This window comes from Sebastes umbrosus, chromosome 2, assembly GCF_015220745.1.
Source record: "Sebastes umbrosus isolate fSebUmb1 chromosome 2, fSebUmb1.pri, whole genome shotgun sequence".
In the NCBI taxonomy this organism is placed as follows: Eukaryota; Metazoa; Chordata; class Actinopteri; order Perciformes; family Sebastidae; genus Sebastes; species Sebastes umbrosus.
The window spans coordinates 31718861-31736693 of NC_051270.1; the positions used below are offsets into that span (position 1 = coordinate 31718861).

At 37.1% G+C, this 17833-nt stretch overlaps 1 protein-coding gene across 3 annotated transcripts; it reads right to left on the reverse strand.

Moving 5' to 3' along the window:
- Positions 1-1437: 1437 nt before the first annotated feature.
- On the reverse strand, positions 1438-14380 carry LOC119474546 (lactadherin-like). 3 transcript variants are annotated; one of them, XM_037746627.1, is made up of 11 exons: positions 14263-14380; positions 14058-14170; positions 11542-11667; positions 11324-11455; positions 7157-7270; positions 6430-6611; positions 6197-6352; positions 5729-5873; positions 4805-4989; positions 4559-4714; positions 1438-2952 (listed from the first exon to the last, which is right to left on the reverse strand). In XM_037746627.1, exons 2-11 carry the CDS (start codon positions 14131-14133, stop codon positions 2809-2811), a joined length of 1416 nt encoding a protein of 471 aa, XP_037602555.1. In that variant the 5' UTR covers positions 14134-14170; positions 14263-14380; the 3' UTR covers positions 1438-2808. The 3 variants fall into 3 exon arrangements, with proteins under 3 accessions (XP_037602555.1, XP_037602538.1, XP_037602547.1); XM_037746610.1 differs by having other exon boundaries at positions 4805-5007; XM_037746619.1 differs by having other exon boundaries at positions 4805-5007; positions 14058-14157; positions 14266-14296.
- Positions 14381-17833: the final 3453 nt, after the last annotated feature.

Here is a 17833-nt window from a genome sequence, read left to right on the forward strand (position 1 = left end):
CAATACTGCATGACATTCATATATGCATATCATTTACACAAAAACAAAACAACAAGAAAAAGACAGGAAAAACAGAAGGGAACACAGCAACGAAAAGACAAAACACATAAATAAATAAAAAAGAACTACGATAATAATAATAATAATAATAATAATAATAATTTAGTGAAAGGTGACCATTCTTTCCTGTTCGTCACTCAAACATTGCCCCTTTCCTCAGGCTCTTGTAATGCTTCAGACATATATTCACTTTCCATAAAGTGAATATAAGGTTTCCAGTTAGTATCAAGGGCCTACAAATGTTTGTTTTTTGTTTATATTTAACAGTCTAGTGTACATTTGTTCCAATGATTTTTCTTTGCAGTTTCCCAGCAGTATCTGCAAAACTACCCAAAAAATCTAACTATTTATACTGAAAAGCTTTTATCCATTTGAATCTCAAACTCAACACCATGTTATTTTTTCTACCAAACCATTCAGTTCTTGTGAGACAGTTTAGACTGCTAAATGTGCTTTATACATTAGTATAAGCATAAATATGATTTTATCAAAGGTGATAACATTTAATTACTGTCTTATAGCACTGATGAGTTGTTTTGGTCCTGCTTCCACAAACACAAGTTATATCTTGGGAGAAAACTCCTATGCTTCCCTCCTAAAATCTCTGAAAGCAGCTGTTAGCTGTGTTTGTTTCCTGGAAGCGCTGTGATCTTTTATAGGAAACCCTGCTATGTTGCGGAAAACATACATTATGAAATGCACATCCACATAGAGTAGTTACATGCACAGTGAGGACAGATGTGTCCGAGATGCTCCGTCCTTCACTGCATTCATCTCATAGATGAAAGCTGTTGCCAGGGGCCAAACCAGGGGCCAAACATACCAGGACTGAGATCTTAGCAGAGAGATGAGCATCTAACAGGCTGTAATTACTCTTGTAAACAGCAGGCCAAAGGCCGGCAGTCCAGCATGGAGAAGATCACAACATCTTAGGGCAGATTGGGACAGAATGTGAAAGAAAGCAGAACACAGGTTCGATGTTTGAATGTTGACAATGTTTGACATTCATTCTGTTTTATCTGAGAGCTTCAAGTCAAATGAAAAGTCGTACTGTACCTTTCTTTTAATGCTGGCTTTGTATACAGTATATGTTTCAAAAAGAGGTGTACTTTTTGGATTACAGCAACATCTGAACAATGCAGAGATGCTTCCTCTCCTTCATGCCGCTCCCTTTGTGTCCTTTGTGTCTGTTCATGCAGAAATCAGCCACCATCACCCACTCTGACATGGACTTTGGCTGACCAAATGGGACTCTTATAGCCAGCAGTGGGAAGTAAACTGTTATGTAACTGGTGACATTCAGTATATCAGCTCATACTACAGCATGACAAAGACATATTGTGTGTCTCTTGATTGGAAAGAAACAAAAACAAAGACTTTTTTTTTTTTAACATTTAATAAACGATCTCAGGTCAAGACCAACAATGTATAATAATAATAATAATAATAAAAAAGAATGTAAAACAATGTTTATTTTCTACACATCTTTCTACATATTTCACATTTGTTGTAAAAAGGATTAAATTTCAATGAAATTATTCGTATGAACGAAGCTGCTAAAATGTGTGAAAACAGTAATCAAAGTGGGCCGGTACGTTCACGTCCTTTTTTTTGTACAATAATTAGTGAACTGTTTGTTATAACTTTTTTATTTCTGGATAAATATAATTAATGAAATATTATTTAAAACTTTTCTAAATCTGCTCTTTTGATTTACAGAAAAATGATTTACAGGGGAAACATTTCCAGAAGAATTAAATGTTGAGCCGAAGGCTGTGATATGTGTAAATAATAAAATGATTGTTGAACTGTAGCAAGTTTTCTCTTTAAGCGTTTTGGGCGTTACCTATAACAATAATAATGGTCCAGAATTATGTAGAATTGCATATTTTTAAGTCAAAAACCTTCAAATTTTCTTGGGGGAAGACCCCTAAATCCAACATCTCGTTGTAGCCTTTTATCTTTTATTCACTGTAGAAATTCAGAATGTAATAATGATTGCTGATACCGGCCGACACACACGCCAACATGTGAATGAGGGGAGTACCGGCACTTCTTTTTTTCCACTTCAAGCATTGTGTAAAAAACAGATGTCACGTGAAAAAGCCCTACAGTTTGTAAGTCCATCATTTGATTGACAGATCAGTGTGCTGCAGTTCAAATTGTAATACATTTCTTCTCTTGGACATATTATCTCTTTCAGGATAGTTGGAAATGCCAGAATATTATTGCACAGGCCATGCGTAAATATAGTTTGTGCTACAGTAACTAAACAGCAGTTGGCTGTAGTGAGATACGGTGAGGATGTTTGTCATCTGTCCTCTGCAAACTGGTAAAACAAAAAGGTTGTTAACTGGTGTTGGACTGCACAGGAAACGTTTTAGACTGGTAATTTAGCTTGAAGTACAACTGGAATAGGTGAAGAGCACATTTACGAGAACCTGAAACCAATCTGAATTCTTAGAAAGAGCAACAAATATAGATTAAGAGCAAATTTAGTTTTTATCCAAAGCTATTAAAATTCAAATCATTTATACTTCTTAAAATTGAGCAAACAATGTTATTAACATAAACATTAAAGTTAGAAAGTGCTACAAGTGTTACAGTCCCAGCAGCCAACAGGATCTTTATCCAGAGAAACAGAACAGGTGGTTCTGTTCCAGATGATCCGTCCCTCTGCTGTGGTTAGAGGAGATGGAGCGGCTGGATGAGGATGGAGCACTGTCAGACGAGTGACTGATGAAGTTTCTAGTCGTCGCAGCCCAGCAGCTCCATGCGTAGAGTGATGCGCTCGTGCCACTCCCAGGGGACGACGCGGACGTACCGGGCGTAGAACGGAGGCTCGAATAGATTCTTCTTGTGGGTGTTGTTGTCAATGTTGCCTGGGAAAAGCTGCAAATAAATGTTGAGGTGAAATAATGAATTATTGAGCAGAAGTAACTGTATATAAAGCATCTTCTGTTCAAGTTTGTTCTATTTTGCTGACAATTCTGTCTGGAGAGCAAACTGAATACATATAGGGCTGGGCGATATGGAGAACATCAAATATCTCGATATTTTGGACCAAATACCTCAATATCAACATTGCTACGATATTGTAGGGCTGACTATTGGTGCATTTACAAAATATGTACACAATGAGATTTTTGATAAATAATCATTAGTAATGTGGATATAATGACTAAGTGGGTAAAGGCAAATAACAGAACAGTCTGGCAAGTTCAGAAAATGACAATTTTACTGTAATGCAGTCTTTAAAACCAGGAAAAGACAACACTTGTGCCATCTTACGATATCCAAAATCTAAGACGATATCTAGCCTCATATCACGACATCGATGTAACATTGATATATTGCCCAGCCCTAAATATATCCACCAAGTTGTTCATCAAACTGATCTGTGCCTTCGTCTGACAACCTTACGACCCAGCAGATCCTAACAGCCCCACCCAGACGCTCAGAGCTTTCAGACGAAGCCCCCGGGCAGCATCATTATGTTGTGAGCCAACTACAGCTCAGTAAAAACCTCAAAGCTTGTTTTACAGTTTTATGGCTCAAGCTTCAGGTCCACTCCTCCAGCAAGAGACATATAAAATATCTCTTCATAAAGGGGAAGAGAGAACAGAAAGAAGAAGCTGACATTTTGGACTTCTTTTTACAAACTTTAGGCGTTGTGTATTACTTTGAAAAGACTCTGGTTTATGCAAAAAACACTTCATGAAAAGAGGTATTAAATTACTCAACACTCTAAGAGCCTTTTTAAAAGGTGCTAATTGCGAGATTGGGAGCATTTCTATTGCCTCCGCTTGGCTCTCAACATGGCAACAGCTGAGCCGGTGGCTTGCAGCTAATGGTGTTAACAGTGACAATAGTACAAATAACGGCAACAGTGCTGACAAAGGTTTTCTAGTTTCTGGGTCTACTTTCTGGGTATGAGGCCTACTGAATAGTGTTTCTCACACTGGCCCCGTCCATGAGTTGCCAATCGGCCCACAGACTTTACATTGCGATGATGTCACAGATTTAAATTGGTTTAAATCACTTTTCTCGGCTCGAGGAAAGTTTTACAAATATAAAACCTCCATGAATCAAAAAAGAGTAATAGAAAGAGTCATAATTGACCTTGTTTGCAGTTCGAAGTGTCGTGTCAACAGATTACAGAAGTCTCTTTTACTGTGGTGCTCTATGGGGAAAATGCTTTAAGGGCCGCAGAGGGAGTTTTTGTTGGCCACTGGAAAAAATTGGAAGCAAGTCTGAGTGGTGGCGCCATATCCAGGTCTTATTATCACACAAAGGGAGAGTGACTTCATTCTCTGCTCAGGTAGACATCACTCCTTTGTATCTTTAAATGGCAAATAGTTGCTGCTGTATTAATGCTCTGAATATCGTATAGAGCACCTTTAAAAAGCACTGCATTGAAATGAGACTAATTTACGAAGACATACATACAGTATACTGCGTTAGAGAAATATATTTTAGGTATTCACACATGTCTGACCTTATCATCGCTGGTGTTCTCCTCCTTCACCATACTCCATGACTCTCCATCGTTACTATAAGCGACTTTAAACAGCGACACAAACTGCACCACCCCAAAGTCTTTGGCCCCCTGAGTGATGATGCCTGTGAGGCGCTTCGTCTTCTCTAGATCCAGCTGGTGAAGGAACAAAGACAACACTTATACTCTGCAACACCTGCTGGCTTTAAAATAATGATATTTCACCACTGAGGTTTCCCTCCTCACCTGGATCCACTCTGAGCGGTTGTTGTGTACAGGAGACCAGGCGTTTGTCTTTCCCTGCTTATCCAGCCGGGCAAACTGAGGGTACCAGGTGAAGGTATCGATGCCCCACGTACTGAAAGAGCTGGAGGCTGAAAGCTGCCCGTCTGAGACGAGGCGAGACTTCATCCCCAGAGGCTCTGAGCAACCTGCCGTGTTTGAATAAACTGTGAATCAAAAGCAGACGGAAAGACGGAGGGAGGGAAACCAAAGCCACAGAAAGAGAGAGAGGAAAGAAAAAGACCCAAAGAAATTAACTTCACCTTTCATCCATTTGAAGAAAATTAGAAATATTCTGATTAAAATCCTGTTTTACACCCAGGAATGACCAAGAGGAAGGAACAGAAAGAGGCGTACAGAGTAGAACAATGCATGCAATAAAGTGTATAAAGCTACGCACTGTATACAGTGTGTAAACATTCACCATGTAAAGGTTTTAGTTGTTAAGTTCAAAGAAGGACAAACGAATGGAGGTGGTTTTGTCTGTGTGTGTGTTTGCCTGGAATTGCTGCTTTTATTGTTGCCCAGTGAGGTTTACCAACAGAATACTGTTTATTTACACTATACAATTTCTATGTAACCACGGCTGGATGGAGGCCATGTTATGTTGTTGAAATAAACTCTTTGACTTGTCAGTGTAACCACAGTAAGAAGAAATCAACACAGTAAAATAAGAGACAAGAGGGAAAGAAAACAAAAGAGACTTCTCATTTAACCTTTGTTCAAAATGGAAAGTTCACAAAGGCTATAACTTGCCTTGAGTTGAACTTACTGTAATTCATCTGTTCTTTTTTAACCAAATTTGTTTTTTTATTCACCATCATTATCTGCCAAACTTTCTGTGCATGTTAAACTCCATGTTAACCAGATGTTTTTCTGTGTGTTTACCATTAAGTTCACAGCCCACCAGCTCCATGCGCAGCGTGCAGGCCCTGCGGCAAATCACGGGAACGATGCGGATGTACTGGGCCACGATAGGAGGGTCGAACAGGTTGGTCTTTGTGCTGTCGTTATCTATGTTGCCCACGAATACCTGCAGCACACGGACACAGGAAATGAGGTGAATAAGCTGAAGAAAGGGAAGCTTTCCGCTGGTAAACATTGTAAGTAACTAGGGCTGCCAGTCATTTTGGTCTTAGTCAACTAAGATTTCTTTAGTCGATTAGTCATTTTTATGCTTTTTCATGCTGAATGACTTATTTCCAATAAACTTATGAGCACATCTCTGGTAAACACAAAATTTAAAGTGGTGCTTTTGTGTGATTCTTTGCGGAAAAACTTTTTACAGATTTGTTATCGATTAGTTGACAAAGCCATTAGTCGACTGAGTAAACTGTACAAGGGGAGTCCTCTAACCTTGTCCCTCCGCTGGCCGTCCACTCTGTAAGTGGTGTAAGCGTGTCCATCAAAGCTGCTCGCCACCTTGAAGGCCTTGATGTACTCCGACGTGCCCATGCGACTGGCTCCCTGAGTAATGATGCCCGTCAGACGCATCTTCTTCTGCATATCAATCTGTTGTCAACAAGTTAACAAGTGTTAGTCAGCTTCACGGCTCTCATTGGTCAGCCTCGTGATTTTAAAGTCTTCACCTCGATCCAGGGGTTTCTGTCGTGGGCGGCTGACGTCCAGGCGTTGACGATGCCTTGGTTGTTTAGTCGAGCCAAGTCCGGACCCCAGCGCTGAAGACCCAGAATGCCGAAGTGCACAGAGGACGATGAAATCTGTGACTCCACGATTGTTCCTCCCTCCATCCCCAACAGAGAAATGCAACCTGAGACACACAGTCAAGTATTATCATGCAAGTAATTACATTTTCTCCTATCTATTTGAGTCATTAAATGTATTTGTATTTCTAAATAAATTACAGTGCAACTTTGTTTGTTTAGTGTCCACTCAAACCATAAATTATTTTATCAATTACACCTGTGTTTACCCTGCTATGACATGTCAGAATAGCTGCTGTGAAAAGGGCCTATTGTGGTACCAAAAAACTTTAGGCATTATATTTTGTATATTACAAGTTTTCCACATAAAAGAGCAAAAAGATATATGCTTTATATTTCTACTTATGCTCGAGTAAACCACCGATAAAGTACTTGTTCAGGATATTATACCACTTTAAAATAGTAATTATTTCATTTAATACAACACATACAGTAGTACCCTGTTTTGTCATTTGGCCAATTCCAGAAATACAATATTTGATTTCATTTACACTTTTTGAAAAAGGTTTTTGAGGAAAAGCAAGTGACATGAGGATATATATATCTGAGAAAAGAGTGTGAGGTGAAATGACAGGGTAGATGGTGGACGTACGTAGCTGGCACTGCTTTCCAACATACGGTGAGGGGCACTGGCAGGTGTAGTCTCCATCGAGGTCTCGACATTTCCCTCCATTCTTACAGGGCTGGTCGGCACAGTCATTCACATCTGAAAAAAAACGACAACCTGTATTTATTTTCAACTCCTCAAACTAACGTTAGTCAGGAATGTGGGTAAAAAGATGGTTGTTAGAGATGTGGTGCACACCTGCCCACGAAATGTCTCAGAGCGAGAACAGAGGGAGGTTGAAGCAGGTGGAAGGGTCCACAATAGCCTCACTGTGTCTCCAACATACAGTTGTTGACAAGGAGTTTCTCTTAAATCGAACACGATGACAGAAATCCCCCTGAGGGCAACACGGAGGAGACGGGACACTCCTGGCAACCAGTTTAAACGGCACAGCCGGTCAGAGGTGAAAGGTCGCAGTTGATAATTGTATTTTATGCCGTGACTCGCTGAATGTGAACAGACACGGGAGACTTTAGGAGGTTATATCGATGTTGTGTCACCATCAGTCAGCCCACAAACTAACTGTGTATAGTGGCAACTGGATAATAATAAGAGCTCTGATGTCCACAAAGGAAAAATGTGTCGTTAGAATACATGTTGTATTTCAGCTGATAGTGAAATTAGTTTATAAATGTCATATGTGAGGTTTTCCTTCTACTTAAGATCTTGTTCCACTGTAACCATGGGAACACATGTAATGGTGACCAATCTCCACAAGGGGGCATGCTTGCACAGCATGTCTACATGGTTGATCTAGTTCAGTGGGAAAAAATGCATTATTTCCACCAGACAGTAGCACATTTTAACTCTTCTCATTCATCTTAACAATATGACCTAAATATTTTCACAGAAGAATGCTAAAGCAAATGGTTAGAAAAATTATGTTATTTATAAAACAAATAAAAAAATAAATGCAAAAATGAATACACACATTTAAATGTTAATAAAAATAAATAAATTAATTAATTAATAAAAGGGGAAATGAAATAGAAGAGTAGATAGATAGGGGACGTTATCCAAAGATAAATGAATAAAGAAGCAAATTAAAACTGAATTTATGTCACATTTTATCAATTAATGATTGCCTGCATTTATTTTTAATAATATTTTGGTTCATTTAATGGCATATTTATTTATTTTATTTTATTTATTTATTTTATTTATTATTTTTTGATTTTGGCAGGTTCATGATTTTTTTTGTTAAACTGTAGGTTGTGTATATAAGGGGGGAGGCCCAGATTAATGTAAAGTTAGAATAAAAATGACGCTAGTGACAAAAAATGGGACATAATAGCTCATGGGGCCCTACTGTATTATGCTTTTTGTATGTGCATGCCATGGGAGGAGATCCAGATTAAAATACATTTAGTTTAAAATGCCTATTTACATTTTTTTTCAAACTATTGACAAAACTCTGACACGCTCCCTGAGCCCATAAGAACGCAATTTGAGACAATCCCCAACTTCAGCTCCTCAATTTCCTGTCTTCTATCAAGTCAGGCAGCGTCCTGCTTCAATATCTGATAATGTGGAACATCAGTCAGCTTTATGTCACCAATGCAGTAAATGTATCCTCCGCTGAATGTCTGAGTTTGTATCTTAAACCTACATCTCTATGTTTTAACCTATAGCCTTTTATAGCCTTTTTGTTTACATTGTGGTGCATCTGTATTATGAAAAGTCCTGCTGCTTTGGCTACTAGCAGTTCCTTTTCATATTGTACAGGCGATGACTTTAGATACCGAAGGAAATGTCTGAATCAAAAATTAAGTTTAACACTCAGTACAAACTACAAAATAAGATTCCACTGAAAAATGCTAAATGAAATGTAACTTTTGTCCAGCCTTATGTCCCGTCTCTTACTAACTATACCAGACTTCAGAACTAAAGCAGATGACAGGTTGACGTAATGCCACACGGGTCAGAGTAATTCTTGTTCCCGTTAACACTAAGAGGATTGGTCACAACTTAGAAACAAATGCCTGTACGGCTGTGACAAGAAGACTGGCATAGCACGACTAATAACACTGAGAAACAGGTGATCCTACCAAGAGAAGGGCCGCCAAATAGATCTGATCTGGGATTACTTTTCACATGTTTTGGCAACACTGTTGACAAGTATGCCATTTACCCATTGTTTCTAGTAGAACTGCCTCCTCGTCGTTGTTTTGGTCTTAGTCAACTAAGACTTCTATGGTTGATTAGTTATTTTTTTATGCTTTTTTCATGCTGAATGACTTATTTTCAAGAAACTTCTGAGCACATCTATGGTAAACACAAGATTTAAAGTGGTGCTTCTGTGTGATTCTTTGTGGAGAAACTCAGTTTTACAGCACCTTTACTAGGAAAGCCCTATTTTCTAGTGTTTCTTGCAAATGAAATGCAACAATTGCTATCTTACAAAGTGACTTTGCCTCTGAAATACTAATTAACTACTATCATATCATTAGTTTTACCTATGAATGTGTCTGTACTACATCATATATGGGACAGATTCCACCACAATCCAGCCTGTGACGTCTGACTGAATTAAAATTAGAAAATGTTTGGGAGTAGACGACCAGACTGCATAAGGACTATACTTGGTGGTCAGGCTGTGGGCGTTGAGAGGGAGAGCTGCTCATTCACAAAAAATGCCTCTTCAGTAATAGCATGAATTAAAGTCCTGAGAGTTACTTTTATTCAGATAATAATTCCAACACGTTCTCATCCCAATCGTTCGCGACCGACACATCACTATCTCCCGGCGCACTTTTCGCATTTAATATTGTCCTAGATGGGTTTACATTGTAGTTAATGGAAAACCCGGTGCGTCTCATACCGGCGCTAAAGGGTGACTTGTGTGGCGGTAATGAAAGCCGCCGGCTGTGACAAAGTGTCGGTGTTTGACGCCCTGGGAAAGAGAACAGGCTGTTTTTTCTTTCAGCAGTCATTCACACAAAGCTTATAGTTATTTCAAGTCCAAGTCATTATATTAAGAGGATATGATGGAATTCACTGTTATCAAATTCTTCATCTGATTTGGTCCAGCTTAAGCACAAACAGATGCAGTGTCTGCATGCTAAGAGACTTGGAGTGGCCTTTTACTAATTAGCCAAACAGAGTGACCGCAGCAGAAGCCGCTGAATGAGGCCTTTCATGGAGCTGCTGAGCTGACTACACATCTCTCTCTCCGCTGATGCTATGACAGGGTGGAAAAACCTCATGTGTTCACGCTTATGGAGAAATCTGCTGAAAGTGGAGCCTGTCGGACAAAATTTGGCTTGACTTTCTCTCAATTGCTTGCTTTTGTCTTGTATTAGAATCCAACACTATTGTTATTTTTTGTTTCAAGATGCTTTTTCTATTTAATCTAGGCCATAAAAACTTCCCTGGATGATAAAACTTTCATGTCAGCACATAATAGTTCAATAAAAGGTTTCCAAATTCATTGAATAAATAGCCAAATAACTCCTGAGAAACTGACAACTGACTAGGGGTGTAAGAAAATATTGATACACATGAGTATCACAATATTATGTGTTGTGATACTGTATCAATTCTCCAAAACGCTGTATCGATTTTTAATTAACCTCTTAAAAATTCGATCATTCGGAGGTTGTAGCGGGCTCAGCTTTATACTGGCATCATATTAAACTAGAAAACCTAGGGCATCCATTGGTACTATCCATAGCTTGTCGCAAACTTGCGCTAAATTCTGGCGAAGAAAAAATGGCATGGCCATTTTCAAAGGGGTCCCTTGACCTCTGACCTCCAGAGATATGTGAATGAGAATAGGTTCTATGGGTACCCACGAGTCTCCCCTTAACAGACATGCCCACTTTATGATAATTACATGCGGTTTTGGGCAAAAAACATGCAGTTTTATGCATGCAGTATTAATGTGTTATTTTTGCCTATTCTAAAAATGGTTTATTTCTGGTGTGTTCTTTATACTATGTGAGTTTTCCTAAAGTTAGATGTCAAAATCGCGATATATCGCCTTGCTTACAGTATCGCAATATATTAAATCGTTACCCCTGTATCATGATACGTATCGTATTGCCAGATTCTTGCTAATACACGGCCCTACAACTGACAGTACAATTCAAATATATTTATGGTGAATGTAAATGTGGAGTTGAATAAGAATCACATCCAGAAGTAACTCACTGATCTGGCAGTGCGCTCCCTCGAAGCCGGGCTGGCACTTGCAGATGTACTCGTTGAAAACGTCTCCTCGTCTGGTTGGAGCGAAGATCTCGCACGACCCATCGTTCTTGCAGGGGTTAGGATTGCAGGGTCCTGCGAGGAGGAAGAAGGAATTAGTGATTAGTTTAAAGTGTCTGATTAACCGTGCTTATCCTCCGAAAGGTTCCACTTTGCCGTACCTGTCTCTGTCACGTTGCAGGTGTCTCCACCGAAGCCATCTGAACAGATGCAGATGAATGGATCGTCTCCTATCACCGTCACACATGTTCCTCCATTATGGCAAACGTTCACCTCACAGTAGTCACCTGAGCAAATCAGAAAAACAGGGAGAGGATGTTATAAAATCACATATATATTAGACTCGTGGGTACCCATGGAACCCATTTTCATTCACATATCTTGAGGTCAGAGGTCATGGGACCCCTTTGAAAATGACCATACCAGTTGTTTTTTTTGTGTAAATTTGGAGCGTAAGTTTCTAGCTTTGTATCTGAGTCCACTACAACTTTAAAAATCGCAAGTTTGTGATGCGCTAAAGAAATAATGGTGTTACAAAAAAATTGTGTTAATAATAAATAACTTTGACAGCCCTTGTAAAATTGGTTGAGTACCTCTTTAATATCAAAGTGATCGTGGTTAAATAACATGCCGAGTTTGGGATACATTTGTCTGATCTCTTACTGCTCAGAATACACTGGGTTTTAATAACAGTAGGATCTACTGTGTTTCCTCTTTGATGCTGGAGTGTCTGGTGACCTGAGTGTCTGGTACAGCAGTAGTGCTGCAGCTTCAGCTGTGAGGCCCAAAGTGCTGAGTCACAGATCCTGCCTGGATTAGGAAAATGATGGTACAGACCTCGAGAGGGAGCGGCAGGGCACCAATTTATGAATCACACTGGAGCTGGCAAAACTGCAAAGCCTGAGCTCATAATCTTTGTGCTAACCGGCCCGTTGAGTCACTGGATGCCACGTCAGAGTCATTATTCAAGCTCTGAGGAACACCAAGGTGGAACTACTGGACTTTGTTGTCACTTTCTTTGGCTTCTTTGAGGTAAAAACCTGTTTCAACGTGAGAACAAATCTTTTATGTGCTTTAATAAAATTGGTTACAATGGAGTTTAATGTGGAAACTAAATCTTAAAAAAGTGCCCTATGAATAAATGTTGGAATGTAATCTGTTTGTCTTTTTCATGTTGGTCATTTTTATGCAGCCAACACTGACAACATACTGTGTCTATGTGCAGGATTAAGAGCTTGCAGGATTAGCCAGGTCGCACAGATGCATGCAGCTCTTTCAGGAATGAGCAGTTACACAACATGACAGTGCAGGAGCTTGTGAGTGGCTCAGGGACACCCAACACACCTGACTGACAGGTGGGTAGTAATGAGCACAGCAAAATAGGCCCTGAATGTACACAAACATCATGGCAGCAGAAGAACGGCAGCCACATACGCACAGTAAAGACAGTTAAAGTCTCCAAATTTGGCAGTATTTTAAGGTCTCCTGGTTGGCGGCACATTTCCAGGTTGGACTAAACTTGGGCGAGTGGACAGTTGGTTCATGTTGGCTCCAGACAACAGCACATATGGTGTTATTTTCCTCTCCATCTGCACCACCTCTTAATGTGGCCACAGGGGACAATAATACATTAAAATGTAAGCACAAACAAAATGTGTGCAAATATATTGTTTGCAGGAAAACACCCCTGGAGATACAAATCATTACAACTCTCTACTGCAAGTAACATTTATCTTAAAATACTGTATTAAAATAGAACTTTGTAATAACAGAGCCTCACACGTAATAACAGAGTAGTCTCACATTTAATCACTCATTCTACCATGGCAATACTGAGACACCATGTTGGGATGAAGGACTTACACATTACATATTGACTGCTTTCAGGAATAACTGCACATTATATATATATATATATATATACATATATATATATATATATATATATATAAATATATATATATATATATTACAATATGCTGAAAGGTTATTATGGCATTTTTGCCCAATGATGCCAAAAATATTCTGCCTACTGGCACTTTAATATATCTATTAATACTAATTAATTAATTGGTGTAGACTTAATATATATAATATAATATAATATATATAATATAATATATTATATATATTATATTATAATATAATCACTTGTGAAATGACTGTGAGGTTATATATATATATATAACCTCACAGTTGGGATATATATATATATATATAACTGCACAGTCATTTCATAGGTGATGGGGAATGACAAAGAAGAGAATATTGTAATTATTGTGTTAAAATAGCTGTAAAATGAAAGACAGTTGTCATATAGCAGCTCCAGTAGTTGATTACTGAGGAAAGACCAACCTATTGCACATCTCCCCTGTTGTCATTCATTAAAGCCTCCACTTTCCCCATCACTAAGAGACCTTGACACACACAGTAGGAAAAATAAAACTGCATCTTCATGAGTCAGTAAAAGCAAAAGACCTATGAGCGGAATGGTGAAGTAGCCATCGTAATGGGAAACAGAAAGAAAATGGCATGGCAAATAAGACTAGGTGGCATAGTTCTGTGCCAAAGTAAAATAAATATGTGTAAGAGTGAATGAAGTCTGGTGTGAGAAGTCAACAACATCAACAGACAGCACTGGACACGATTAATGTGATGTGTCGGTGGTTTAACTTACCTCTGACTGAACACAGGCAGAAGAGAAGAGTCAGAGTTGTTAAAGTCGCTGTTATTACATTCCCGGGACGTTTCATATCTGATCCCTCTGTTGTTTGTTCCTCAGGTTGTTTGCTCCTCTGTTGTTTGTTCCTCTGTTGTTTGTTCCTCAGGTTGTTTGTTCCTCTGTTGTTTGTTCCTCAGGTTGTTTGTTCCTCTGTTGTTTGTTCCTCAGGTTGTTTGTTTGTTGGGAGCGACGCGTCTAACGTCTAACTGATGCTGCGTTAAAGTGCTGTCGGAAATATGGTAACTCCGTCTGGGATTTAAAGGCAGGTGATGAATGAGGGATTTTTCGATAATACCCGAGTTAAGGACTTGTGACGTGATATGGGCGGAGAGCTCGGAGCCATGTAAACACAGAGAGACTTTAACACGTTTCTGCGCATATTAATTCCTGTTGTTACCTAACCTATTGGTATTGTTTACAACATTGACTTGTACATAGACTTGTGTTTATTTGTATTCTTATTTTATTGTTTGTCATTGGTGCTTTTTATATATATTTTAAAAATAATTATATATATTAACCTATTTTTTCACAACATGTGTTGCTACTTTACCATTGTCACTTTACCTTTATTTACCTTGTATACTTTACATACTTTTTTACAAACTGTGATATATACATATTTATTACTTCTCTATATATACTACATACCTGGCTACACCTCTGTATATATATTTTAAGTACTAAGTGTGTGTATGTGTGTGTGTGTGTGTGTGTGTGTGTGTGTATGTATGTATATCTCTATATATATATTTTAGTACTTCTCATTATTACTTACTATATCATGTTTACATTCAGTTTTCCCATCTGGAATACTGTTGTCAACAAAATTACAAATATACAAATTTACATTTATATTTTATATTTAATTATGTTTATATTTATTTTAACTGCACTATTTTATGCCTTGGATTATCATTTTGCTTTTACTTGAGTGATTGTATATTATATATATTTATATTTTATGAGCATTGTTGAAGGAACCTGAGACCAAAGATTTTCTTTGTCAATGGCTGCTTTGCTGGAATTGACAACTGACAAATAAAGAACCTTGAACCTAGAACCTACATACATAACAGTCCTGTCTATGCTTTACCTTTATTTGTCCAGCTTTGTTGTCCTTGTCCCTAACTGTTTGTTTTGTTTCTGTATTTCTATTTCTGTGTAAGTACATTGAGAGAGATGCATAAAACCAGAGTCAAATTCATTGTATGTTCATACTTGCCAAATAAATCTGATTTTGATAAAACTGATTCTGACCTTTGTGCAATTATTCATTTTTGCTCTTGATTAATTTAGAGCAACTTGAAACAAAAGCTGCAAATTGAATTTAGTCAAAATGTTGTGTTTTTTGTGCTTTTAATTAGATTGTTTATTATTTGTATAGGTTATAGGCCTAAACCTAATTAAACACCAGTTACAGATGTTGATTCTTTCTCTTTAACATAGATCGAATCTGGTACCTGGTGATCTAAAATTAAAGCCATTGCAATCCATCACACAGTCTAATTAGTTGTCATTCCTGAGATCTAAATGCACGATAAACAATTGTGTATTTAAATAACCTGTTTTATAATTAGCATTATAATGCACCACTACTCATTCAAGGTGAAGATGAAAATATCTGCACCTCAGAATGGCATTTAAACACAAACTCATTAAATAATTGTCATGTTTCACTTAAAGGCTTTATTGTTAAGGTCCCACTCCCAATCTGGAAGAGAAGCGTGAAAATTGGAATGATTTAACTCTTTGGTACTTTGAATCAATCCCCGTGAGAAAACTCTGCATTTGACTCTGGCCAACTATTTAGGAACACAGCAGGCACAGCGCCCAACCAACTCCAGTTCTTCTCAAGCCACTCTTTTCTTTGGTTAAGAGCTTCTTACTGATACCACACATTAGGCTACTATTTACAAGAGTCACATAACTAGTAATAGAGTATTTAATTGATTAATAATTAATTGTACAATAAAAATAGGCATTAATAATTGGGTTTACAAATTAATTTATTAATCTATGAATAAATTGACAAAATTACAAAGTATTTCATTATTTGACATTCTAATGGGCAATAAAAAGAAGAATTATGAAAAAATGAACTATGAATCCATCAATAAATAGTTCAAATTAAAAAAGGATTTACAAAAACACCATAAAACAGTCAATAAGTACATAATTTAAAAATACATGAATTAATTCATAAATAAATAATGGAATGAATAAATAAATAAATAAGAAAATAAAATTGCATTAATAAATGTATAAATAAATACAAGAGTATATATATTATATTATATTATTTATTAATATAAATAAATAAATAAATAAGAGAAGAAAACTGCATACATGTATAAATAAATACAAGAATAAATGAATAAATACAGAAATAAATACATGGAAAAATAAATTAATAAAAGAATAAATAAATGCTGAAATATATATGGAAATAAATGAATAGATATTGACATAAATAAATAAAAGTTGATATTAAACAGGACATATAAAATTAAATGTTACTTTATTTTTACATTGTTGTTTCATCTATTGCTAATAGCATACTTTACATTTTCACAGGGAACCTAGGCATAATTAAACTTTATTTTACTCTTATATGAATTGTACATCACTGGGGTTGAGAGTGTCATTAAATAACCCGTTAGACTCTGTCGCCATCAGGTGGACATTATACTGTTATTACAAAAGTGACTGCATCTTTTCAAGTTTGTTCCAGTAGGATCTACAGCTGGACACGTCTCACCAAACGTCACTTCTGTGATGAATTAAACATGTAACTAAAAGCAGAATACAGTGCAAACAATAAGTATAACAAGTTCTTACAAATGTACAAGTTGCCATGCCTTCTAGTGGATGTGCATGCCCTAAAACTGTAAATTAAACACGCCAATTAAATACACCATAAATGAATAAATATTGAAATAAATATTGAAATAAATAAATAAAAGTTGATATTAAACAGGAAATGTAAAATTAAATGTTATTTTATTTTTACATTGTTGTTTCACCTATGGCTAATAGCATACTTTACATTTGGTAGGTATAATTCAACTTTATTTTTTTGTCTAAAAAGAAAAAGCATCTGGCAAGCCATTTCATTATAAAAGCATCTGCTGGTACATGCCAGTATATATGGAGATCAGTGTGTTGACATGTTATGTAACAGGTTTCAGCACGTTCCTGTCACGTTCACAGGAAAGGATTTTTGTTAAAAATGTGTGTTTTTACACTGCCATGAAAAAGGGAACATATATACTATAATAAACAGACATTCTATGACCAAAATATACATTAAAACTGCCTGATTTGTGTGCCTTAGGGTGTTGTCTGTGTTTTATTTATTTATTTATTTTGTTTGTTTGTTTTGTTTTGTTTTGTTTTTGTTTGTTTGTTTTTCCTTTAACTACTTATGTTCTTTGTATTTGCTTGTCTCCATTTTTGTTTGCCCTTAGTTCCTAGTATTGTCTGTTTTTGTTGATATATATATATATAAAAAAATGAGGCATGATACACACACCACAGAAGTCTGTATCACTGACATGCACATGCTTCCTAATACAAATATTTGAAACAAAATAAACATTAAAATAACAAAATAAATGTGATGATGATAAATGTCATTGTGATGTTGATATAACATGACAGATATAAAGGGGGCGTGGAAAATGAGCTCAGGGTGCGACGTCATCGTCAGTGTTAGCCAATGAGAGAGC

Excerpts from the sequence above, each read along its gene's own strand:
- LOC119474546 (XM_037746610.1), bottom strand. The coding sequence starts at position 14,133 with ATGAAACGTCCCGGGAATGTAATAACAGCGACTTTAACAACTCTGACT. Across the intron at positions 6,612-7,156 it reads TGGAAAGCAGTGCCAGCTAC|GTTGCATTTCTCTGTTGGGG; the intron begins GTACGTCCACCA and ends TGTGTGTCTCAG. Across the intron at positions 6,353-6,429 it reads ACAGAAACCCCTGGATCGAG|ATTGATATGCAGAAGAAGAT; the intron begins GTGAAGACTTTA and ends TGTTGACAACAG.